Consider the following 26,175-nt stretch of genomic DNA (forward strand, 5'->3'; position numbering starts at 1 on the left):
GTGTGCCACTGTGCCGGACCAGGTCATTCCTCCCCTTTTTTTTTGCTATTAAAAATAATGCTGTGATGAACATCACTATATTTCCCTCTTGTGGACATTTTTGCCACTTTGGAGGGAAAAGGAATAAAAGGAGAGTAAGGCAGTGTGAATAACCTAGAATATAATGAAAAAGGATATTACACAGGAGAGGACTAAAGGGAGCTTTGAACTGTCAGTTATTAAGAGTTACAACACAGTAAGTAAAGCCATATGGTGTTAATGCCCAAATAGGCAAAGAGAAGAGTGAAACAGAAGAGTGAAACCAGAAACAGTAATAGTACAATATATTAATTTAAAAAGCCTTTTTTTGGGAAAATATTTTATTGTGTTTGTCCATTGGGTAGTTTCTTATGCAGGTACACACATACACACATGCACACACACACAGATAACAGTTTCTTTATTTACTTACAGGAATTAGCTCACTTGAAATGTGGAGACCCAGGGAGGAGTAGTGCTGTTTGAGTCCAAAAACCATCTGCTGCCAGAATTTCCTCTCCCTCAGGGGGAGGTCAGTTGGTTTCTTAAGGCTTTCAATTGATTGGATGAGGTCCATCCACATTATGGAGGGCAATCTGCTTTACTTAGAACTTACCGATTTGTTATTTATTTATTTATTGTTAGACAGAGTCTCACTCTGTTGCCCAGGCTGGAGTGCAGTGGTGCAATCTCGGCTTACTGCAGCCTCCACCTCCCGGGTTCAAGCGATTCTCATGCCTCAGCTTCCCAAGTAGCTGGTAGCTGGGATTATAGGCGTGTGCCACCATGACCAGCCAAAATTTTTTTTTTTTTTTTTTTGAAACAAAGTGTGGCTCTGTAACCCAGGCTAGAGTGCAATGGCACGATCTCGGCTCACTGCAACCTCCACATCCTGGGTTCAAGTGATTCACCTGCTTCAGCCTCCCGAGTAGCTAGGATTACAGGTACGCACCACCATGCCTGGCTAATTTTTGTATTTTTAGTAGAAATGGGGTTTCACCATGTTGACCAGGCTGGTCTTGAACTCCTGACCTCAAGTGATCCACCCGCCTCGGCCTCCCAAATTCCTGGGATTACAGGTGTGTGCACCTGGCCTGAGTTTACTGATTTAAATGCCATCCAAACAATGCCTTCACAGAAACATATAAATAGTATTTGACTAAAGATCTGGGTAACATGGACTAGCCCAGTTGACAGATAAAATTAACCATAACAAAAGGCCGGGCACGGTGGCTCACGCCTGTAATCCCAGCACTTTGAGAGGTTGAGGCAGGTGGATCACGAGATCAAGAGATCAAGACCATCCTGGCTAACACGATGAAACCCCGTCTCTACTAAAAATACAAAACAAACAAACAAACAAAAAAATTAGCCAGATGTGGTGGTGGGTGCCTGTAGTCCCAGCTACTCAGGAGGCTGAGGCAGGAGAACGGTGTGAACCTGGGAGGTGGAGCTTGCAGTGAGCCGAGATTGCGCCACTGTACTCCAGCCTGGGTGACAGAGTGAGACTCCGTATCAAAAAAAAAAAAAATTAACCGTAACAGTGTTGTATGATTACTCCACAGTTTGTTTCTCCATTCTTCTGTTGGCAGAAAGCTCTACTGTTTACAGTTTTTGGCTATTATGAATAAAGTTGCTGTGAACAATTCATGTACAGTTATTTTTTTATGGATGTTTTCATTTCAGTAAATATCAAGGTTGGGGTTGTTGAGTCATTGGGCAAGTTTATGTTAGTTTTATAATCAATTCCCAGATGTTTTCATCAAGAGGTAGAAATTTTACACTCCCATCAGCAGTGTATGAGAATTTGGTTTGCCCTTTATCGTCTCCAGCATTTGGTATTGACAGTCATTTTAATTTGCATTCTGATGGGTGTGTAGTAGTATTTCAATATGGTTTTGTTTTGTTTTGTATTGTTTTTGTTTTGAGACGAAGTCTCGCTCTCTTACCCAGGCTGGAGTGCAATGGCACGATCTTGTCACACTGCAACCTCTGCCTCTGGGTTCAAGCATTACTCCTCTCTCAGCCTCCCCAGTAGCTGGGATTACAGACATGCGCCACCACAGCTGATTAGTTTTTTGTATTTTTATTTTTTGCTTGCTTGTTTTATTTTACTTTATTTTATTTTATTTTTTTGTGAGACAGAGTCTCACTCTGTTGCCCAGGCTGGAATGCAGTATTGCGATCTTGCCCTACTGCAGCCTCCGCCTCCTGGGTTCAAGCAATTCTCCTGCCTCAGCCTACCAAGTAGCTGGGATTATAGGCATGTGCCACCACGCCCAGGTAATTTTATTTTATTTTTATTTTTTACTTTTTTGTATTTTTAGTAGAGATAGGGTTTCACCATGTTGGCCAGGCTGGTCTTGAACTCCTGACCTCAAGAGATCTACCTGCCTTGGCCTCCCAAAGTGCTGAGATTACAGGTGTGAGCCACTGTGCCCAGCCTAATTTTTGTATTTTTAGTAGAGATGGGGTTTCACCATGTTGGCCATTTATTTAAGGAGAATTTGTAGATTCTTGAGCTTCTGCTTTTCAGCTTCCTCTTCTGAGATTGTGCTTTTGTTAGCTTCTAACTCTGGCTTCTGTCTCCTCAGCCTGGCTTTCTTCTTGGACTGTTTCCTTTCACAAATTCAGAGATGAAGCTGGAGTAAATTTGGAGTTCATTTTGCATACTGTTGGTTTTTCAAGGATTGTAGTCTCTAAAGTTATGGCTGCATTTGTTGCTCTTTGGTAATTTTATATAATTGTTTTATATATATTGCCTGCTTTGTCAGCTCACTGCAAACACTGCCTGCTGGATTCAAGTGATTCTCCTACCTCAGCCGAGTAGCTGAGATTACAGGTGCCTGCCCCTATGCCCGGCTATTTTTTTTGTTTTGAGTAGAGATGGGATTTCATCATGTTGGCCGGGCTGGTCTCGAACTCCTGACCTCAAGTGATCCACCTGCCTCCCAGTTACAGGCAGGAGCCACCACACCCGGCCTCATTCTTTTTTTATGGCTGAATAGTACTTTGTATGTATGTACCGCATTTTCTTTAACCATTTGTCTGTTGATGGACACTTAAATTGTTTCCAGCCTTGCCTGTCATGAATAGCGCTGCAATAAACATGAGAGTGCAGATATCTCTTTGATAATACTGATTTCCTTTATGTTGGGCATATACCTAATAGTTGGATTGCTGGATGATATTTGGTAGCTCTATTTCTAGTGTTTTGAAGAACCTCCATCCAAACTCTTTTTCGTAGTGGTTGTGCTAATTTACATTCCCGACAGTGTATGAGGGTTCCCTTTTCTCCACATCCTCACTAGTCATATTATTTGTACTTACCTGGGCTTTTCATATATCCTTCTGTAAAGATGTGGTGTTTTGGAGCAGTTGGTCTTTCGTTGTTTTATTGGAAAGTTTTGAATTTCGGCGGGTTTTTGTCAGACCTCTTTAGGCCTGCCTATATGATCTACAAAGTGGGGAAAATAATGTTTCTTACCCTTTTCCTTTCATTAAAAGAGACGTAAGTCCCATCTTGGCAAAATATCAATGATTTAACTTTTTCAAAATAAAACTATAAAATTGCATTATCCCAATTCTAGAACTTTGTCAGTAGTCTTTTTTTTTCTGAGATGGAGTCTTTCTCTGTCACCCAGGCTAGAATGCAGTGGTACAATCTCAGTTCACTGTAACCTCCGCCTCCCAGGTTCAAACAATTCTTCTGGCTCAGGCTCCTGAGTAGCTAGGATTACAAGCATATGCTAACACACCTAGCTAATTTTTGTATTTTTAGTAGAGACGGGGTTTCACCATGTTGGCCAGGCTGGTCTTGAACTCCTGACCTCATGATCCACCCACCTCGGCCTCCCAAATTGCTGGGATTACAGGCGTGAGCCACTGTGCCTGGCCTGTCAGTAGTCTTTTTTTGACGAGTATGACTGAAGTTGGTATGTCTAGGATCAAGTATATAGTGGGAACTAAAGATGCAATGGGAAAAAAGAAAGATAATCAAGGGCTCTTGAAATACCTACTACATTACTCTAAGAAATATGGGCTTTATTCTGAAGTCTTCAGGGAGCCACTGAAGTACAACAGAAATATTTTATTTCCATTTGTGAAATAAAATTTACTCTTGTATTAATGTAGAGGAAAGGTTGGCATGTATCAGATCGAAGCAGAGAGACTGATTAGGATGCTTTTGTAATAATTTAGGAAAGAAATGTGGAGAGCTTAGTTAATAGCAGTGAGAGTGGAGAGGTGAGTAAACAGTTGAGAGTTAAAGTTTAAATCGGTAGAATGAAGAGCATTTATATTCTGATAAGGGGTGTATGTGGTAGTGTCTCACTCCTAGAGTAGAATTATTATTATTATTATTTTTCTTTTTCTTTTTTTTTTGAGATGGAGTCTCGCTCTGTTGCCCAGGCTGGAGTGCAGTGGCCGGATCTCAGCTCACTGCAAGCTCCGCCTCCCGGGTTTACGCCATTCTCCTGCCTCAGCCTCCCGAGTAGCTGGGACTACAGGCGCCCGCCACTGCGCCCGGCTAGTTTTTTGTATTTTTTTTTTTTTTTAATAGAGACGGGGTTTCACCATGTTAGCCAGGATGGTCTCGATCTCTTGACCTCGTGATCCGCCCGTCTTGGCCTCCCAAAGTTCCGGGATTACAGGCTTGAGCCACCGCGCCCGGCCTGGAGTAGAATTATTAAAGAGAGTGAGAGGAAGTGATTCTCTGTTGTTTGCACTTCCTTATGTGATAATTGCTAAGATTCTTCTACCCAAGCTGGATTATTTCAGAGAGCTGTAGTTGAAGGTCTCATAGTCTCAGAAATAAGATTCTAACAGGACAACAAAAACAAATTGTTCTAAGTCAGATATCTGGAGCTGGTTTAGGAGAGACTCGGAAATTAGGCATAATGTGTCGTCCTGGATTAGAAAAAAAATTCCTGTAAAGAGCATTACTCAGACGTTGGTGAAATTTGATGCGTATTATGTATGCATCTGGATAATGGTATTATATCAGTGCTGAATTTTCTAAATATGGTAACTGTACTTTGGTTATTCATGAGAATGTTCTTGTTCTTAGGAGATACATGAAGTGTTTTAGGAGTAAGAATCAGAATATCTACTTTCTAATGGCTCTTTAATTATAAAATAATGATAATGGTAACAATATGTATGTTTAGATAGAAAATTTCAAAGGAAATGTGGCAAAATGTTAACCAATAATTTTTCTATAGACAGGGTGAACAAATTACAGCCCTGACACCAAATCCAACCTGTGATGTGTTTTTGTTCAGCTCCTAAACTAAGAGCAGTTTTAACATTAAAAAAAGAAGAATGTGCAACATAGATTGTATGTGGCCCACAAAGCCTGAGATTTCTACTACTTGCCCTTTGGAGAAAAACTTTGCTCACTTCTGATCTAGAAGAAGGCATAACAAGGGTTCACTGTGCTGTGCCAACTTTGTCGTATGTTTGACAGATTTGTGTAATGAAATGTAGAGAGGGATTTTTTTTTTTTTTTTTTTAATACTGATTTAGGAGGCCAGAAAACTCTCCAGTTCAGGTTAGGACCATCCCAGAAACAACTGAATGAAAGCACAGAGTCAAGGTTAATGAACTCAAAGCAGGTGTTTTCTGTTATGCTTCTTGATGTGTGGGAAACATGAGCATGTAGATGAGGAACGTTTGAATGTAGTCCAGAATTGAATCTTTTTGCTGTAATTCTATTTCTGGGTCACTAATCTTCATATTTTGTGGTATCAGAGAAACCCATGCACACACTTTTCTGTTGTTACATTTCCTCTCATCCGCACTCCATGACAGGATGAAATGTGCAGTGTTTGTTTATAGACTATCTAAAGGAAGGACCCTGTGGTCAAATTTTTTTAGGTGGCTGAAAATAGCTCTTTAACACACTTCTAAATTTTAATTAATTGGCAGTTAGGGATAACCTCAAATTAAAAAATACTCAAATTGAGTCAGCCAGCATGGCTGTTTCATCAGGCAAGCTAATTAAGGGCTGGTATCATAGTGAGTATTTGAAACTAAACCAGAGAGTCAGATGTCCGAAAGGATCACTGTCTCTAGATTACCAGGAAGATAAACATAATCTTATAGTTTCCAATACCTTAAATAGAACCAATGTGATGTCAGTAGATGGGTCACACAATAAGAAATATAAAAGTCAAAGAGAACACTGGCTTGGGAACCAGGTAGCTTGCTAACAAATATGGTAGACAATGTATGGTCCCAGCGAAATCATTTATTTACTTTCTAACAAAGTAGGTTTTTGTTCCTTTATTGAAATGGGATGTAATATTTACCTGTTGTTTCCTAGTGTAAGATTTTACTAATCTGTTTTTTCTTAGCAGGTTTGCAAGTTTTGTATTTTCAGTGATTACAGTACATTGTTCGGTGGTGTTCACATTAGTCTCATGAGACCATTTATATATAATTAATTGATATAGTGATTTCAGATCATTCTTATGAATTTATTAAGATAGATCCCAAATGAATCTTCACAGACAATTTCCTAGTTTGAAACAAAATTATTTATTGTATGTATTTTCTTTTTCCCACTCTCTCTGACTATTTCTGTTCCCGTTTTTTTCTCAACAGTATCTAATTTGTCTTTAGGACTACAACTTATTTTGTTTTTGCTCTTTTTCTCTGTGGAGGTGAGAATAGATGATGTGTAGTATTGTGTTCTTTAGTTACTTACAGTTCATTTGGTTCTGTTCTACACAGTGTTTTATTATGTAAACAAACACTTTTTTTTTTTTTTTTTTTTTTGAGACGGAAACTGCTCTGTCGCCCAGGCTGGAGTGCAGTGGCGCGATCTCGGCTCACTGCAAGCTCCGCCCCCCGGGTTCACGCCATTCTCCTGCCTCAGCCTCCCGAGTAGCTGGGACTACAGGCGCCCGCCACCACGCCCCACTAATTTTTTGTATTTTTTTTAGTAGAGACGGGGTTTCACGGTGTTAGCCAGGATGGTCTCGATCTCCTGACCTCGTGATCCGCCCGCCTCGGCCTCCCAAAGTGCTGGGATTATAGGCTTGAGCCACCGCGCCCTGCCATAAACAAACACTTTTGCAAGCTTTCCTACTGTTACCTTACTCTCTACTAGAAGAACATCCCATCTTTTTTACAAGTTCATTTGTTAATATTCTATCATGTCGAGTAAAATGTAGAAAGTATTTACCCCTTTCCATATTCTTTATGCTATTCTTGTCATATGTATTGTATCTGTATATATTATAAACATATAATACAATGCCATAATTTTTGTTTTAGATAATTTTTTGCTTTCTAAATGCAAAAGAATGAAATTGGATTGCTACCTCATACTATATATAAAAATTAACCCAGGCCAGGCATGATGGCTCATGCCTGTAATCCCAGCACTTTGGGAGGCCAAGGCAGGCAGATCACCCAAGATTAGGAGTTCGAGACCAGTCTGGCCAACATGGGGAAACCCTGTCTTTACTAAAAATAAAAAAAATTAGCCGGGCATGGAGGCATGTGCTTGTAATCCCAGCTACTCGGGGGGCTGAGGCAAGAGAATCACTTGAACCTGGGAGGCAGAGGTTGCAGTGAGCCGAGATCATGCCACCGCACTCCAGCCTGGGTATCAGAGCAAGCCTCCATCTAAAAAAAAAAAAAAAAAAATTTAAAATAGATGAGAGACATAAATTTAACAGTTAAAACTATAATACTCTTAGAAGAAAATGTAGGGATAAATCTGTATAACATTTGTTTTGGCAAAGCCTTCTTAGATGGGACACTAAAAGTATGGACAACAACAGGATAAATTGGACTTCATCAGGATTAAAAACTTTCCTGCTTCAAAACAGTGAAAAGATAACAGGAGAAAATATTTGCAAATGATATATCTGACAAAGGACTTGGGTCTTGAATATATGAAGAACTCTTACAAGTCAATAATAAAAAGACACTCAATTTTAAAAATAGGCAAAGGACCTTGAGTCAAGATTTCTCCAAAGAAAATATACAGATGGCCAAGAAGCACATGAAAAGATCCTCAACCTCATTAGTCATGAATTTTGACATTATGCTAAATGAAAGAAGTCAATTACAAAAGACCACATATATGATTACATTTATATGAAATGTCTAGAATGGCCAAATCTCTAGGGACAGAAAGTAAATTATTGCTTAGGTCTGGGAGGTAGGTAAGGAGACAGGAGACTGATAGCTAAAGAATTTATGGGCCGGATGCAGTGGCTCATGCCTGTAATCCCAGCACTTTGGGAGGCCGAGGCTGGCAGATCACGCGGTCAGGAGATCGAGACCATCCTGGCTAACACAGTGAAACCCTGTCTCTACTTAAAAAAAAAAAAAAAAAAATTAGCCTGCCATGGTGGCATGCACTTGTAGTCCCAGCTCATCAGGAGGCTGAGACAGGAGAATTGCTTGAACCCGAGATGGGGAGGTTGCAGTGACCTGAGATAGTGCTACTGCACTCCAGCCTGGGTGACAGAGCAAGACTGTCTCAAAAAAAAAAAAAAAGAGTTTATGGAGGCTGGGCATGGTTGTTCACACCTGTAATCCTAGCACTTTGGGAGGCCAAGGCGGGAGGATGGCTTGAGCCCAGGAGTTCAAGACCAGTCTGGGCAACATGGCAAAACCTTATCTCTACCAAAAACTATCAAAATTAGCCAGGTGCAGTGGCACATACCTGTAGTCCCAGCTACTCAGGAGGCTGAGGTAAGAGGATTGCTTGAACCCACAAGGTTGAGGTTGTAGTGAGCTATGATCGCACCACTGCACTCCAGCCTGGGTGACAGAGCAGGACCTTATCCCAAAATTAATAATAATAATAATAATAATAATAAAGAGTTTATGGGTTTTTCTTTTTTTTCTTTTAAATGGAGAAAAAGATTTTTGTTGTAAAATATATATATAATGTAAAATTTGTCTTTAACTGTTTTAGGATTTCTTTATGAGGAGATAAAAAAATGTTCTGCAGGCCAGGCACAGTGGCTGACGCCTATAATCCCAGCACTTTGGGAGGCCGAGGCGGGCGGATCACAAGATCAGGAGATCGAGACCATCCTGGCTAACACGGTGAAACCCCGTCTCTACTAAAAAAAAACACAAAAAATTAGCCAGGCATGGTGGCGGGCGCCTGTAGTCCCAGCTGCTTGAGGGGCTGAGACAGGAGAATGGTGTGAACCCGGGAGGCGGAGCTTGCAGTGAGCTGAGATCACGCCTCTGCACTCCAGCCTGGGCAACTGAGCGAGACTCCATCTCATAAAAAAAAAAAGTTCTGCAATTGACCGTTCTAATGGTTGCACGTATCTGTGAATGTACTAAAGACCATTGAATCGTGTACATTAAAATGGGTAAATTGTATGGTATATGAATTATTTCTCAATAAAGCTGTTATATGACCTTTTAGTCCTATTAATCACAATCAGGGGCTCACAGATAGGTGAGTAGAGAACATTTTGGAAAAAGAAATTTATACCTGACGAGACTTATGTGGATAGATCTACTTCATTCTTTACAGTGAGTGGTACAGGTTTCCATTAACCAATCCACCGGCAGTTGAAATTAAAATGTCCTTAGTTCTTCACTGTACTCACGTAGCAGAATGCAGATAATAAGCTCTGTCTTTTTTTTTTTTTTTTTTTTTTGAGACGGAGTCTCCCTCTGTTGCTCAGGCTGGAGTGCAGTAGCGCAGTCTCAGCTCACTGCAACCTCCGCCTTCTGGGTTCAAGCGATTCTTGTGCCTCAACCTCCCGAGTAGCTGAGACGACAGACATGTGCCACCATGCCCAGCTAATTTTTGTGTTTTTAATAGAGACGGGGTTTCACCAAGTTGGCCAGGCTGGTCTCAAACTCCTGACCTCAAGTGATCAGCCCACCTCGGCCTCCCATAGTGCTGGGATTATAGGCTTGAGTCACCGCGCCTGGTCTTACTTAAAAAAAATTTTTTTTTTTTTGAGATGGACTTTCTCTCTGTCGCCAGGCTGGATTGCAGTGACTGGAGTGCAATGGCATGATCTCGGCTCACTGCAACTTCTGCCTTCTGTGTTCAAGCGATTCTCCTGCCTCAGCCTCCTGAGTGGGATTACAGATGCACGCCACCACACCCGGCTAAGTTTTGTATTTTTAGTAGAGATGGGGTTTCACCATGTTGGTCAGTCTGGTCTCAACTCCAGACCTCATGATCCGCGCGTCTCGGCCTCCCAGAGTGCTGGGATTACAGGCGTGAGTCACAGCGCCTGGCCCTTATTTAATTTTTTAAAGCAACCTTTATTGAGGTATAATTTTACAGGTGCTATCCTTTTTAAAAAAAAATTTTTTTTGAAGTATAATTTACATACCATAAGTCTACCAGTTTTAAGTGTACATTTCAATTATTTTTGGTAGATACAAGTTTTGTAGCCATCACTACATTCCACTTTTAGAACATTTTGTCTTTGGGAATTCATTAGAGCCTGAATTGAAAACGAGTTCTTGCACAGATGGTTTGAGATGGTTTCTAACCCTTTTACTAAACTCATTTTAAATATTTCACAGCTATTGCCTTGTACCTTCTTAATATTTATTATAATTTTTTTGCATATAGTGAGAGTTTGGCTCTTTTTTAAGAGTTAACTGTCATGTTTCTGTGCCTTTTTTTTTTTTTTTCCTTCAGAATTTCCACAACAGTATTAAATACTCATCATGGCAGCACTTTAAGGAGTCTGGTCTTGATCCTGATTAGCAGTTGTTTTCAATAGACATGATATGTTGAAAAATTACCTTGCTAATTTTGTTTTTCTAAGAGTTTGGCCTTCTCTACAATTGAATACATTTAGCATTAGGCCTATCTCACATTTTCAGCTTTTATTGAGAGTTTATATATGTTTTTCCCCTTGACTTTTAAAAGATGTGGTGAATTATGAAATGTTTTTCTAGTTTCAAAATTTTCTGCATTCCTGTGATAGTAATTTGTTTTGTTTTGTTTTTTTGAGACAGAGTTGCTGTCTAGGCTGCAGTGCAGTGGCACAATCACGGCTCACTGCAGTCTCCGCCTGCCAGTTTCAAGTAATTCTCTTGTCTCAGCTTCCCGAGTAGCTGGGATTACAGGTGTGCGCCACCACACCTGGCTGATTATTTATATTTTTAGTAGAGATGGGTTTCCATCATGGGTTTTTACCAGGCTGATCTCAAACTCCTGACCTGAGGTGATCCACCCACTTCACCCTCCCAAAGTGCTGGGATTACAGGTGTGAGCCACCACGCCCAGCCTGTAATAGTATATTTTATCCAAAGGAAAAATCTTTTAATGCCCTGTAAAATTTGGTTTGCTAATTTTAGAGTTTTCCCATCTATATTTACAAATGAAATTGTTGGTACCTAACTTTCAATTTTGTACTCTTTGTGAGGTTTTAGTTATAGGGTTAAACTGCCTTTGTAAAATTAATGGGATACCTTTTGTATTTTTCTCTTATATATTCTGGAAAGTTCCTTTGGTAGAACTGTTTTTCACTGAAGACTATGTTAAAGGTCATTCATTGGTGTTCTTTCCAATCTGCCATCATTGTTTTACTCATGTTATTGTCGTTAGGTCTGTTTTAGTAATTTGTTCTTTCCTAAAAAGTTGTCTGTTTCATTGAGATTTCAAACTTTATTAGCATAGACTTTTATACACTTGCATTGTATTGTCTGTTTATAGTACTACTCAAATTTCTGTATTTTTCTTCTCAATTAGATTACTCAAAGGCTTATTTTTTTTTATTTTTTTATTTTTTGAGATGGAGTCTCACTCTGTCGCCCAGGCTGGAGTGCAGTGGCCGGATCTCAGCTCACTGCAAGCTCCGCCTCCCGGGTTTATGCCATTCTCCTGCCTCAGCCTCCCGAGTAGCTGGGACTACAGGCGCCCGCCACCTCGCCCGGCTAGTTTTTTGTATTTTTTAGTAGAGACGGGGTTTCACCGTGTTAGCCAGGATGGTCTCGATCTCCTGACCTCGTGATCCGCCCATCTCGGCCTCCCAAAGTGCTGGGATTACAGGCTTGAGCCACTGCGCCCGGCCTCAAAGGCTTATTTTCTTATTTTTTTACTTTGCTTTATTTTCTTTCTAAAGTACTAGCTCTAGGATAATTTTATAAGTATTGCAGTATAGTGTTATTTTAAAAATTTTCTTTAAAAGAGGTTTTGATGTCCTTTTTGACATGGTAGTTTACAAATGCTTTTATATTCACAAAGAAATAGTTGCCTAGATTTCACCTGTTAATTTTTACAATGTTTCTTTCTTTGTTCTTCTTTAGGCACGAGATGTGCGTACCAATGAAGTGGTGGCCATCAAGAAAATGTCTTATAGTGGAAAGCAGTCTACTGAGGTAGGTTAAATGTGTACATTCTTGTTTTTTCTTATATTTATCTCAGAATAAATACATACATTCTTTTTTTTAATTTCTTTTTGAGATGGAGTCTCACTCTGTAGCCCAGGCTGGAGTGCAGTGGTGCAATCTCAGCTCACTGCAAGCTCCACCTTCCGGGTTCACGCCATTCTCTTGCCTCAGCCTCCCGAGTAGCTGGGACTACAGGCGCCTGCCGCCACGCCTGGCTAATTTTTTGTATTGTTAGTGTAGTCAGGGTTTCACCGAGTTAGCCAGAATGGTCTTGATCTCCTGACCTCATGATTCACCCGCCTTGGCCTCCCAAAGTGTTGAGATTACAGGCGTGAGCCACCGCGCCCGGCCAATATATACATTCTTATTGATATGTTAGAGGAAGACATAATTTTTAATTGGGAAGGAAGGGTGGGAATTTTTTAAGTGTTAATAGGTGAAGTATGCAAATCTTAAGTGTATATCTCAATGAATTTTTTTTTCCCAAACTGATGTACCCATTTAACTCTAATAGTGCTGAGAGCCATAAACAGAGCATTATTGCTCTCTCCAAAGTCCCCCTACTTGTGCCTTCTGCTTTTAATTTTTTTTTTTTTTTTTTGAGATAGAGTCTCGCTCTGTCACCTAAGCTGAAATGCAGTGGCATAGTCTTGGCTCACTGTAACCTTCGCCGCCTCTCAGGTTCGAGCAATTCTCCTGGGATTACAGGTGTGTGCCACCACACCTGGCTAATTTTTGTATTTTTAGTAGACACAGTGTATCTCCATGTTGGCCAGGCTGGTCTCAAACTCCTGACTTCAGGTGATCCGCCTGCCTTGGCCTCCCAAAATGCTGGGATTACAGGTGTGAACCACTGTGCTCAGCCTGCTTTCAGTTTTTTTTTGTTTTTTTTTTTAAAGAGATGGAGTCTCGCTGCACTGCCCAGGCTGGAGTGCAGTGGTGTGATCTCAGCTCACTGCACCCTCTGCCACCCGGGTTCTAGCAATTCTGCCTCAGCCTCCCGCGTAGCTGGGACTACAGGCACATGCTGCCACGCCCGGCTAATTTTTTATATTTTAGTAGAGACAGGGTTTCATCATGTTGGCCAGACTGGTCTCAAACTCCTGACCTCAGGCAATCTGCCTGCTCCCAGCCTTAATTTTTTAAACTGTTGTTTTAAATATTATTCTCTGTTTATCTTGGAAGGATTATCAGTTTCTAAAAATTAAAGTAGAATAAGATGTACTTGACAAATTATATTGGATATGACCTTTTTTTTAAATATATTTTTTGAGACATAGCATCTCTGTGTCCCCCAGGCTGGAGTGCAGGGTGCCTTCTTGGCTCACTGTAACCTCCACCTCCCAGGTTCAAGTAATTCTGCTGCCTCAGCCTGGATTACAGGCACCTGCCACCATGCCTGGCAAATTTTTTGTATCTTTAGTAGAAGTAGGGTTTCATCACATTGGCCAGGCTGGTCTTGAACTTCTGACCTCAAGCGATCCACCTGCCTTGGCCTCCCAAAATGCTGGGAGCCACCACACCTGGCCTATGATCTTTAAAATTGTTTAAACATTGTTTAATGCCTGTTTTAAACAAACTTTAATCAACATGAATCTATATCTAGTCTGAGAAACAAGCAATGTATAACAATTTGAAAAATTAAAAAATGAAACAATGCTACATTGAATGTACTTTAGTTCACTAATACTCTAATTAGTTCTCTTCAGATTATATTCTACCTAATTTCATAAATTTATGAAATGTAGTCTGCTTTTAAAAATCTACAATTCTGCCTGGCACTGTGGCGCACACCTGTAATCCCAGCACTTTGGGAGGCCGAGGTGGGTGGATCATTTTGAGCCCAGGATTTGAGACCACCCTGGGGAACATAGTGAGACCCCGCGTCTCAATCAAAAAATGAAATATTTATAAATGAAAAAAGAAAAACTCTAGAATTCTCTTTAATCTTAAATTACTTTTAAATTATTTTTAATTGTGGTAAAATATACAACATAAAATTTGCCATTTTAACTATTTTTGTTTTTTTTTTTTGAGACGGAGTCTCGCTCTGTCGCCCAGGCTGGAGTGCAGTGGCTGGATCTCGGCTCACTGCAAGCTCCGCCTCCCGGGTTTACGCCATTCTCCTGCCTCAGCCTCCCGAGTAGCTGGGACTACAGGCGCCCGCCACCTCGCCTGGCTAATTTTTTGTATTTTTTAGTAGAGACGGGGTTTCACCGTGTTAGCCAGGATGGTCTCGATCTCCTGACCTCGTGATCCTCCCGTCTCGGCCTCCCAAAGTGCTGGGATTACAGGCTTGAGCCACCACGCCCGGCCCATTTTAACTATTTTCAATTCCACATTTCAGTGGAATTAAGTACATTCACATTGTTGTGCAACCAACCATTATCGCCATGCATCTCTAGAATTCTTTTTATCTTGCAGCATTAAAACTCTGTAGTCATTAAACGGTAATTCCCCAGCCTCTTGCAACCACCAGTCTACTTTCTGTCTCCATAAATTTGACTAGGTACTTAATATAAGTGGAATCATTTGGGATTTGTCTCTTTGTGACTAGCTTGTATCACGTAACCTAATATCCCAAAAGTTCATCCATGTTGTAGTGTATGTCAGAATTTCCTTCCTTTTTAAGTCTGAAAAATATTCCATTGTGTATATGTATGTGTATATATGTGTGTGTGTGTGTGTATATATACACATGTATCTGTATCTGTCTGTTTCGGAGTCTGATTAGTCATACCTAGAACAAAAATTTTCATTTACCACATCATCTTTTAATATCTAATGTTGGCATCCTTCATGAAAATCTTTTTATGTTGAGGAATACATTTTTTTGAGTTTGCCTTCCAGAGTATTCAAATTTGAAACTTAAAGACCATGGAACAGATTTTCTGGATTTAGCATTTTATAATGTATCTTACACATTTTACACAAAACACTGTGAAACTTTTTTTTTTTTTTTTTTTTTTTTTTTTTGAGATGGAGTCTTGCTCTGTCGCCCAGGCTGGAGTGCAGTGGCGTAATCTTGGCTCACTGCAAGCTCCGCCTCCCGGGTTCATGCCATTCTCCTGCCTCAGCATCCCGAGTAGCTGGGACTACAGGCACCCGCCACCATGCCCGGCTAATTTTTTTTATTTTTAGTAGAGACGGGGTTTCACCATGTTAGCTAGGATGGTCTTGATCTCCTGACCTCGTGATCCGCCCGCCTCGGCCTCTCAAAGTGCTGGGATTACAGGCGTGAGCCACCGCACCTGGCCCACTGTGAGCATATTTTGCTGTGTTCTGTTAAGGCCTTGTGAAATAACATAGGAGGTATATGATCTTAAATCTAGTATAGAACATCTCTTTAAGTATTCTATTTATATTGCTTTCCTTGCCATTAAGAATATAGCCCAAACCAATGATAAAACTTTAAAAAATTAAAAAGAGCAAAAACAGATTTCTAGTCCTCCTCTCACACCTACTAAATCTGTAGAATTTCTGGGTATGGACCAAAGGATCTGTATTTTTAGAGTTCTCGGGTTGCTTCTTAAGAGTAACTGTGTTTAGGATGTGGCCTGAGTAGTTAAGGTTGTCATGAAGTAGCTTAAGACCAAAGGTTTATCTGTATTTCCTGATAGGTATTAGTAAACTATGTAGGAAAAGATTTTTGTACTGCTTGGTTTTTTTCTGTGAACTTTTCTATATAATAGCTAATTATTCACTAGCATTTTAGAGTCTGCATTTAGGAACTTGAATCTCAGAGGAATTAGTTCATTTGAGTTAAAAACAAAAAGAAACTCTAACATTTGGTAATAAAAATAAGCCAAAAACACAACTGGTGAACTTCATGGTATATAAATTATGTATCAATAAAACTGTATGAAAAAAAGAAAGGTTGAACTTTTGAAGAAAAATCACTGAATATGGTATATAGTTATCAACATGATTGGTGTATGATTGTAAAATTTTAATAAGAGTCATTAATGATAAATTTTATCAAACTCAAATTTATCTTACCTACCTTTAGTGAAATAATTTTGTAAATTATGTAATTGAGTTGTAAACTATAAGCATGCCTTGGAGATATTGTGGGTTTTGTTCTCAACCACTACGATAAAGCAAATATCATAAAGCAAGCCATATGAACTTTTTGGTGCCTAGTGCATATGAAAATTATGTCTAGGCCTGGTGCAGTAGCTCACTCCTGTAATCCCAGTACTTTGGAAGGCCAAGGCAGGCGGATCACTTGAGGTCAGGAGTTTAAGACCAGCCTGGCCAACATGGTGGAAAATCCTGTCTCTACTAAAAATACAAAAATTAGCCAGGCGTGGTTGCATGTGCCTGTAATTCCGAGGTACTTGGGAGGCTGAGGCAGGAGAATCACTTGAACCCAGGAGGCAGAGGCACGAGAATCACTTGAAGCCAGGAGGCGAAGGCTGTAGTGAGTCAAGATTGTGCCGCTGCACTCCAGCCTGGACAGCAACATGAGACTCCATCTAAATATATATATTTATATATATATATATATATCTCCATGCTATACTGTAGTCCATTAAGTGTGCAGTAACATTTTGTCTAAAAAAGACAATGTACATACCTTAATTTTAAAATATTTTCTTTCTTTTTTTTTGAGATGGAGTCTCACTCTGTCACCAGGCTGGAGTGCAGTGGTGCAGTCTCAGCTCACTGCAACCTCCGCCTCCCGGGTTCAAGTTATTCTCCTGCCTCAGCTTCCCGAGTAGCTGGGACTACAGATGCCTGCCACCACACCCGGCCTAAAATATTTTATTTCTAAAAAGATGCTAATGATCATTTGAGCCTTCAGCATGTCATAGTATTTTTGCTGCTCGAGGATCTTCTATGTTGATGGCTTCTGACTGATCAGGGTAGTGGTTGCTGAAGGTTAAGGTGGTTGTGGCAATTTCTTAAAATCTGATAACAGTGAAGTTTGCCCCATCAGTTTTCTCTTTCACAAAATATTTCTCTGTAGAATGCAATGATGTTTGACAGCATTTTACCACAATAAAACTTTCAAAATTGGAGTCAATCCTCTGTAACTCTATTACTGCTTTATCAACTAAGTTTATGTAATATTCAGAAATTACTTTCTTTGCCCATCTATTACAAGCAGTTTCTCATCCATTCAAGTTTTATCATGAAATTGCAGGAGTTTAGTCACATCTTCAGGCTCCATGGCAATTCCAGTTTTCCTGCCGTTTCCACCACATCTGCAATTACTTCCTCCACTGAAATCTTGAACCCCTCAAAGTCATTCATGAGGGTTGGAATGCACTTATTCCAGACTCCTGATAATGTTGCTAATTTGCACTGCCATCAGTCGGAAATGTTCTTAATGGCATCTATAATGAATTATTTCCAGAAGAACTCAGTTTACTTTGCCACTGTCCATCAGACAAATTGCTGTCTACGGCAGCTATAGCCTTTTTGTTTTGTTTTGTTTTTTTGTTTTTTTGTTTTGAGATGGAGTTCACTCTTGTCGCCCAGGATGGAGTGCAATGGCATGATCTCGGCTCACTGCAATCTCCGCCTCCTGGTTCAAGCGATTTTCCTGCCTCAGCCTCTCGAGTAACTGAGATTATAGGCCTGCGTCCCCATGCCTGACTGATTTTTGTATTATTAGTAGAGACAGGGTTTTGCTGTGTTGGCTAGGCTGGTCTCGAACTCCTGACCTCAGGTGATCCACTTGCCTTGGCCTCCCAAAGTGTTGGGATTACAGGCGTGAACCACCATGCCCGGCTGCTACAGCCTTTCTTTTCTTTTCTTTTCTTTTTTTTTTTTTTTTGAGATGGAGTTTCGCTCTTGTTGCCCAATGGCATGGTCTCAGCTCACCACAACCTCCGCCCCCTGGATTCAAGCGATTCTCCTGCCTCAGCCTCCCAAGTAGCTGGGATTACAGTCATATACCACCACGCCCGGCTCATTTTGTATTTTTTTAGTAGAGACTGGGTTTCTCCATGTCGGTCAGGCTTGTCCTGAACTCCCGACCTCAGGTGATCCGCCTGCCTTGGCCTCCCAAAGTGCTGGGATTACAGGAGTGAGCCACCGTGCCCAGCCAGCCTTTCTTAAATAATACGGCTTGGAACTCGAAATTATTCCTTGATCCGTGGGCTACAGAATGGATGGTGTATTCACGGGAATGAAAACAACATAAATCTCCTTTTATGTCCCTATCAGAGTTATTGGGTGGCTAGGTGCACTGGCGAAGACCACTAATATTTTGAAAGGAATCTTTCTGAGCAGTAAATCTCAACAGTGGCCTTAAAATATTCACTAAACCATGCTTAAACAAAAGTACTGTCATCTAAAGGCTTTGTTGTTTCATTGAACAAGCACAAGCAGAGTAGAATTTTTGGAATAGTAAATGTGCATTGACTTCAGCTTAAAATCACAAGCTGCATTAGCCCCTAACAAGAGAGTCAGCCTGTCCTTTGAAACTTTGAAACCAGGCATTTCATAGTTGCTCTGTAGCCATGAAAGTCCTAGATAGTATCTTCTTCCAACATAAGGCTATTTCGTCTACACTGAAGATCTCTTGGCTGGGCTTGGCGGCTCACACCTGTAATCCCAGCACTTTGGGAGGCCGAAGTAGGTGGATCACTTGAGGCCAGGAGTTCGAGACCAGCTTGGCCAACATGGTGAAACCCCATTTCTACTGAAAATAGAAAAATTAGCCAGGTACGGTAGTCCACATGCCTGTAGTCCCAGCTACTAGGGAGGCTGAGGCAGAAGGAATGCTTGAACCCAGGAGGCACAAGTTGCAGTGAGCCAAGATCATGCCACTGCACTCCAGTGTGGGTGACAGTAAGACTCTCAACAAAAAAAAAGAGAGAAAATCTGTTGTGTAATGTAGCTACCTTCCTCAATGACACATTGGCTAGATCTTCTGGATAACTTGCATGTAGCTTCTACATCAGTACTTGCTGCTTCACCTTGCACTTTTCTTTTTTTTTTTTTGAGACAGTCTCTCTCTGTCACCCAGGCTAGAGTGTGGTGGCACTATCTTGGCTTACTGCAGCCTCCACCTTCTGGGTTCAAACAATTCTGCTTCCTTTGCCTTTCCTCCCTAGTAACTAGGACTACAGGCACACACCAACACAGTCAGCTAATTTTTGTATGTTTAGTGGAGATGGAGTTTCACCATGTTGGCCAGGCTGGTCTTGAACTCCTGACCTCAAGTGATCTGTCCGCCTTGGCCTCCCAAAGTGCTGAGATTGATTATAGGAGTGAGCCACCATGCCGGCCTACCTTGCACTTTTATTTTATGGAGATGATTTCTTTCCTTACACCTGATGAAGCAACCTCTGTTAGTTTCCAACTTTTCTTCTTCAGCTTCCTCACCTCTCTCAGCCTTTGTAGAGTTAAAGAGAGTTAGGGCCATCCTCTAGATTAAACTTTGTTTTACAGGAATGTTGTGGCTGATTTGATTTTCTATCCAGGCCATTAAAGCTTTCTTCATATCAACAATAAACTTGTTTTGCCTTCTTATCATTCATATATCCACTGGAGTAGCACTTTAAATTGTCTTCGATAACTTTTTCTTTGCATTTACAACTTGGCTAACTATTTGGCGCAAAAGGCCTAGCTTCAAAGCCTGTCTCAGCTTTTGACATGCCTTTCTCACTAAGCTTAATCACTTGTAACTTTTGAATTAAAGTGACAGATGTGTGAGTATTCCGTTCACTTGAACACTTAGGGGTCACTATGGGGTTATTAATGGCCTAATTTCAACTTTATTGTGTCTCAGAGAATAAGGAGGCCCAAGGAAAGGGAGACAGACAGGGTAATGGCTGGCTGGTGGAGCTGTCAGAATACATTTATTGATTAAATTCACCGTCTTATATGGGCACAGTTCATGGCTCCCCAAAACGATTACAATAGTAACATCAACAATTACTGATCACAGATCACCATAACAGATATAATAATAATGATGAAAAAGTTTGAAATATTGTGAGTTACCAAAAGGTGACATAAAGGCATCAAGTGAGCACATGCTATTGGAAAAATGGTGCTGGTGGACTTGCTTTGACACAGGATTGCTACAACCCTTCAATTTGTTTTAAAAAAAAAGTAATATCTGTGAAGTACAATAAAGCGAAGCACCGTAAATTGAGATAGGCCTGTATATGAATATTACTTATATTTTATTTTTGAGATGGAGTCTCGCTCTGTCACCAGGCTGGAGTGCAGTGGCTCGATCTCAGCTCAGTGCAGCCGCCACCTCCCGGGTTCAAGCAATTCTCCTGCCCAGCCTGCCGAGTAGCTGGGACTATAGGCGCGTGCCATCATGCCCAGCTAATTTTTGTATTTTTAGTAGAGACAGGGTTTCACCATATTGGCTAGGATAGTCTCGATCTCCTGACCTCGTGATCCGCCAGCCTCAGCCTCCCAAGGTGCTGGGATTACAGGTGTGAGCCAGTGTGCCCGGCTGAATATAATTTATTTAAACTTTTTAATTTTGACATTTTATCTAAAAATTATCACATTTTGAGAGGCCAAGACAAGTGAATCACTTGAGGTCAGGAGTTTGAGACCAGTCTGAGCAATATAGTGAAACCCCATCTCTACAAAAAATAGAAAAATTAGATGAGCATGGTGGTGTGTGCCTGTAGACCCAAATACTTGGGAGGCTGAGGGAGGAGGATCATTTGAGCCCACGAGATGGAGGTTGCAGTGAGCTGAGATCGTGCCACTGCACTCCAGCCTGGGTGAAAGAGCGAGACCCTCCCAGTAAGTAAGTAAAACCAAGCAAACTTGCATGTTAACCCTTCTCAATTTAGTAATTACTCAATTTAGTATTACTTTTATTCTCATATAACTTTCTGAGGAAAAGCCCTGTTCATAATTCTTTACCTTTTTTCTCCCCACAGAAATGGCAGGATATTATTAAGGAAGTCAAGTTTCTACAAAGAATAAAACATCCCAACAGTATAGAATACAAAGGCTGTTATCTACGTGAACACACAGCATGGGTTGGTATTTGCTTTCCCCTTGTTGCAGTTTTAGCTGATTTTGGTTTATAATGAATTAATTCAGAATATCTCATATAGGTTGTGTAAACACATGCAAAATCACCTGAAATGTTAGTTCATACTGAAAGAAAACAAACAATATTTCCTAGAACTTGTAGGCAATAAGAGATGATAGAATTTTTGCAAGTCTTACTGCAGAGATTTTTCAGAATTCTGTTGACCTTTTTGTGTATAATAAAATGTCCTCTGACAGTTTTAGTAGTACCATTCAAACATTGTGAAAACAATCATGTTACTTGAGATTGAAAGTTAGCATATATTTTCTTGACATAAATGTACTTTAATGCATTTAACCAGAAAGATCTTGGTGAAATTTGGGTGAATCCTGGTGAAGTTAGAACTGATCATGATTCCTTGGCCGAATAATATAATACTAAAGATAGAGAATTGTTGCCCTTTATTATAAGAAGTAGAAATTAATTTTGTCCTTTTGTTACCAGGAATGGCCCCTTATTTTGAATAATTAGTAAGCCACAGCTAAGTATCATTTTAGTATACTTACTGTAGATTTAGATTTGTAGTGTTTGGTGCATTTTTATCCAGTTTGTTTTGGTGGTGGTAGTGATGACTTATAAAATTGAGGCTATGATTAACGAAAAAGCAGTAATATTAGACGGGTAACCTCTCTGCCTCTCAGGGTTCTCCATCCATAAAATAAGGATACTAATAGGACCTACCTCATAAGGTCATTCTGAGGATTAAATTGGTTACTATATAAAAAATACCTGGCACAGGCCGGGCGCGGTGGCTCAAGCCTGTAATCCCAGCACTTTGGGAGGCCGAGACGGGCAGATCACGAGGTCAGGAGATCGAGACCATGCTGGCTAACACGGTGAAACCCCGTCTCTACTAAAAAATACAAAAAACTAGCCGGGCGTGGTGGCGGGTGCCTGTAGTCCCAGCTACTTGGGAGGCTGAGGCAGGAGAATGGCGTGAACCTGGGAGGCGGAGCTTGCAGTGAGCTGAGATCCGGCCATTGCACTCCAGCCTGGGCGGCAGAGCGAGACTCCGTCTCAAAAAAAAAAAAAAAAAAAAAAAAAACCTGGCACATAGGAAGTGCTCTGTGTTTGCTTTCAAAGAAACAGCTGTGACCTAAGCTTTGTATATAGTTTTTCCTCAGTATCTGTGGGGAATTTGCTTCCAGGACACCCACCCCCAGGATACCAAATCCCTTCTGTAAAATGGAGTATCTGCACATAACCTGTGCACATCCATCTATGAATTTTTTCAATCATCTGTAGATTAGTTATAATACCACAATGTGAATGCCATGTAAATAGTTGTTATGTTGTATTGGCTTTTTGTTTTATTTTTGTTGTTATGTTGTAATTTTTTAAAATTTTATTTATTTATTTTTGAGACAGAGTCTCTGTGTCGCCCAGGCTGAAGTGCAGTGGTGCAGTCTCGGCTCACTGCAAGCTCCGCCTCCCAGGCTCACGCCACTCTCCTGCCTCAGCCTCCCGAGTAGCTGGGACTGCAGGCACCCGCCACCATGCCCAACTAATTTTTTATATTTTTAGTAGAAACAGGGTTTCACCATGTGAGCCAAGGTGGTCTTGATCTCCTGACCTGGTGATCCACCCACCTCGGCCTCCCAAAGTGCTGGGATTATAGGCGTGAGCCATCACGCTTGGCCAATTTTTTTATTTTTTCAATTATTTTTGATACATAGTTGGTTGAATCTACAAATCTAGAACCCACAGATGTGAAGGGCTGACTATACGTATAATTCTAGAGAACACAGTTTTCTGTCTTCTAACAATGATGAGTATTGTTACTATTTTGTAGTAATGGAATATGTGTATTTCTTCATAATTTTAATTAGTAATTATATATGAAATGCACAGCTTATAGAAGTTATTATTATGTTGGCATTATTAAAAGATTAATGTATCATTGGCTTGACTGCATTTAACAAATCACTGAATACGTATTTTTTATTAAAAAATTTTAAAAATATATTTTTCTGAGAAATATCTATATAACTATTTTTTTTTTAAGGTAAATGGTGACTAGAATTTTACTTCAAACTATCTTCTTGATCTACTGGGTAAACTTATTTTATCTTAAATAGAATCTTTATAATAATATATTTTAATGCTTTTATAATTTTTCCATGTAGCTTGTAATGGAATATTGTTTAGGATCTGCTTCGGATTTACTAGAAGGTAAGTTTCCTTTGATTATTATTATTTTTTCTTTCCTTTTTTTTTTTTTTTTTTTTTTTTCTTTTGAGAAGGAGTTTCACTCTTGTTACCCAGGCTGGAGTGCAGTGGCACTCTTGGCTCACCGCAACCTCCGCCTTCCGGGTTCAAGCGATTCTCCTGCCTCAGCCTCCCCAGCAGCTGGATTACAGGCATGTGTCACCATGCTCGGCTAATTTTGTATTTTCGGTAGAGATGGGGTTTCTCCATGTTGGTCAGCCTGGTTTCAAACTCCTGACCTCAGGTGATCCGCCCACCTCGGCTTCCCAAAGTGCTGGGATTACAGGCGTGAGCCACTGCGCCCGGCCTCCTTTGATTATTTTTTAAAAAGTATTCACAGAATAAAATGATAATTTAGTTTGACATTATTTAAATGATATTAATACCAAATAATGTCAAACTTTCCAGAAAGAGCAGAACTCTTAGTCTTCAAATTCTCAGCATGGTATATGCTGTCCTTATTAAATATTATATGTTATACAGTAGCTTAAAATAGTCATGTTTTCTCTCATTGTGACTTTACAAGTGTTTTTCTGAATTCTCTGTTATCCTGCTCCTCCTGTTCAAAACAAAGATAAGTGAGAATAAAGAGAGAGAACTCTGCTGCTATTGTTTTTACATCACCAAATAATTATTCAATATCATTAGCTAAGAGAAGAATTGGCTATGAACTGTGCTTTGACAACTGGCACAACTGTGTACAAGTTACAAAGTTTAATAATCTTTATCATCTTGGAAAATAAATCTCTTCTTGCTAAGTATCAGTTTTTTAAAATTGCCCCATGTATTAGATATGTATTTTTTTAACAAAAATGTTCTGTGTATTAATTATTTTCATATAAATTTTAAGTTCACAAAAAGCCATTGCAAGAAGTGGAAATAGCAGCAATTACACATGGTGCTCTCCAGGGATTAGCCTACTTACATTCTCATACTATGATTCATAGGTAAGTGCTTTGGAAATTATCATATGTTGATAAGTAAATGGCTTGTTGCATATTACCAACTTTAGAATTTATTAACCCTAAAGTTTTTATTGGTTAAAGCCAAATAAAATAATATAAACTCATTTTTTTTAGACTTTTCATATCCTAAAATGAACATAGTGGTATACTTGATCTCTCTAGGAATTTTTTTTTTTTTTTTGAGACGGAGTCTCGGTCTGTCACCTAGTCTGGAGCGCAATGGCACGATCTCGGCTCACTGCAACCTCCGCCTCCCGGGTTCACACTGTTCTCCTGCCTCAGCCTCCCCAGTAGCTGGGACTACAGGCTCCTGCCCCCACACCCAGCTAATTTTTGTATTTTTAGTAGAAATGGGGTTTCACCGTGTTAGCCAGGATGGTCTCGATTTCCTGACCTCGTGATCCACCCGCCTCGGCCTCCCGAAGTGCTGGGATTACAGGCGAGAGCCACCGCACCCGGCTCTCTAGGATAATTTTTATCTTTGCCTGTATGTGCTGCTTGACCTTGTAAAAGTATGTATACTTTTTAGATTAGTGTTAGAAACTTAGCTGTAGAATCATTTAATTTGCAATTGGATTGGGCATTAGAGAATCATAAAATTTTTCTCATTTTACAGGTAAAATCACTGATGTCTCAATTTGTGACTGTAATTTCCTAAGGGTTGCAAAGCTGAGTAGATTAGAGCTAGAACTAAATCTAGATCTTTTGTCTTCTTGGTAACTGATAATGACAGATTTATTCCATTGATTCCATGACATATGGACGAATAAAAGTTGCTTAAGGCCAGGCAAGGTGGCTCACACCTGTAATCCCAGCACTTTGAGAGGCCTAGGTGGGTGGATCACTTGAGGTTGAGAGTTCTGAGACCAGCCTGGCCAATATGGTGGAACCTTGTCTCCACTGAAAATATGAAAATTAGCTGGGCTTTGTTGTGGGCATCTGTAATCCCAGCTACTTGTGAGGCTGAGGGAGGAGAATCGCTTGAGCCCGGAAGGTGGAGGTTGCAGTGAGCTGAGACTGTGCCACTACACTCCAGCTTGGGTGACAGTGAAACTCTGTCTCAAAAAAAAAAAAACAAGCTGCTTAAGACTCTTTATGCTTTTGAGCTGTGGTCCTTGATAATCCTTGATTATGGATAATAACTTTGAAGTTAAAACATTTTATAATAAATTTTTGGCACTGGTATTGGTTCTAGCTGTTGTAGAAGAAAGTTAGTATTTTCTTATACATGTATGAACGAGGCAGTACATATTAAACTATATAATAGAGTCATTGTGAGTTAATGGGTTATCATTTTTTAACATCGGGATAAGATCTGAGAGATACCCACAAGCTAGTAAATAAGTGAGTGCCATAGTTGGAATTTCAACCTAAGTTTTTCTCAAATTTAAGATACCTCTCCATTTAAAAAAAATCAAATGTAAGAAAAATAGATTCACTTTGTGTTATGCTCTAAAATATATAGTAAGAATTAAGGGCTTGGAAGTTCAGCACTTTAATTTCTATTTTAATTTTTGAATGATTAAGTATATATTTAATGCTAATTAGACAGTCTTATTATATAAATACCTGTTTTCTTAGTTTAATAGACTGTTGCTG

At 40.0% G+C, this 26,175-nt stretch overlaps 1 protein-coding gene across 5 annotated transcripts in view; it reads left to right on the forward strand.

The window, feature by feature from the left end:
- The window catches only part of TAOK1 (TAO kinase 1), a 167,021-nt gene that overhangs the window by 77,043 nt on the left and 63,803 nt on the right, over window positions 1-26,175 (forward strand). For all 5 annotated transcript variants that reach the window (XM_045375199.3, XM_045375198.3, XM_074018926.1 and 2 more), the window contains 4 exons: window positions 12,289-12,360; window positions 21,246-21,347; window positions 23,530-23,575; window positions 24,462-24,558. Coding sequence is in view for 2 of the 5 variants with exons in the window: in XM_045375198.3 (XP_045231133.1) it covers window positions 12,289-12,360; window positions 21,246-21,347; window positions 23,530-23,575; window positions 24,462-24,558 (317 nt within the window). In the remaining 3 variants the exon portion in view is untranslated. The remainder of the gene's footprint in view (window positions 1-12,288; window positions 12,361-21,245; window positions 21,348-23,529; window positions 23,576-24,461; window positions 24,559-26,175) is intronic.

The sequence above is a fragment of the Macaca fascicularis genome, chromosome 16 (genome assembly GCF_037993035.2).
Source record: "Macaca fascicularis isolate 582-1 chromosome 16, T2T-MFA8v1.1".
In the NCBI taxonomy this organism is placed as follows: domain Eukaryota; kingdom Metazoa; phylum Chordata; class Mammalia; order Primates; family Cercopithecidae; genus Macaca; species Macaca fascicularis.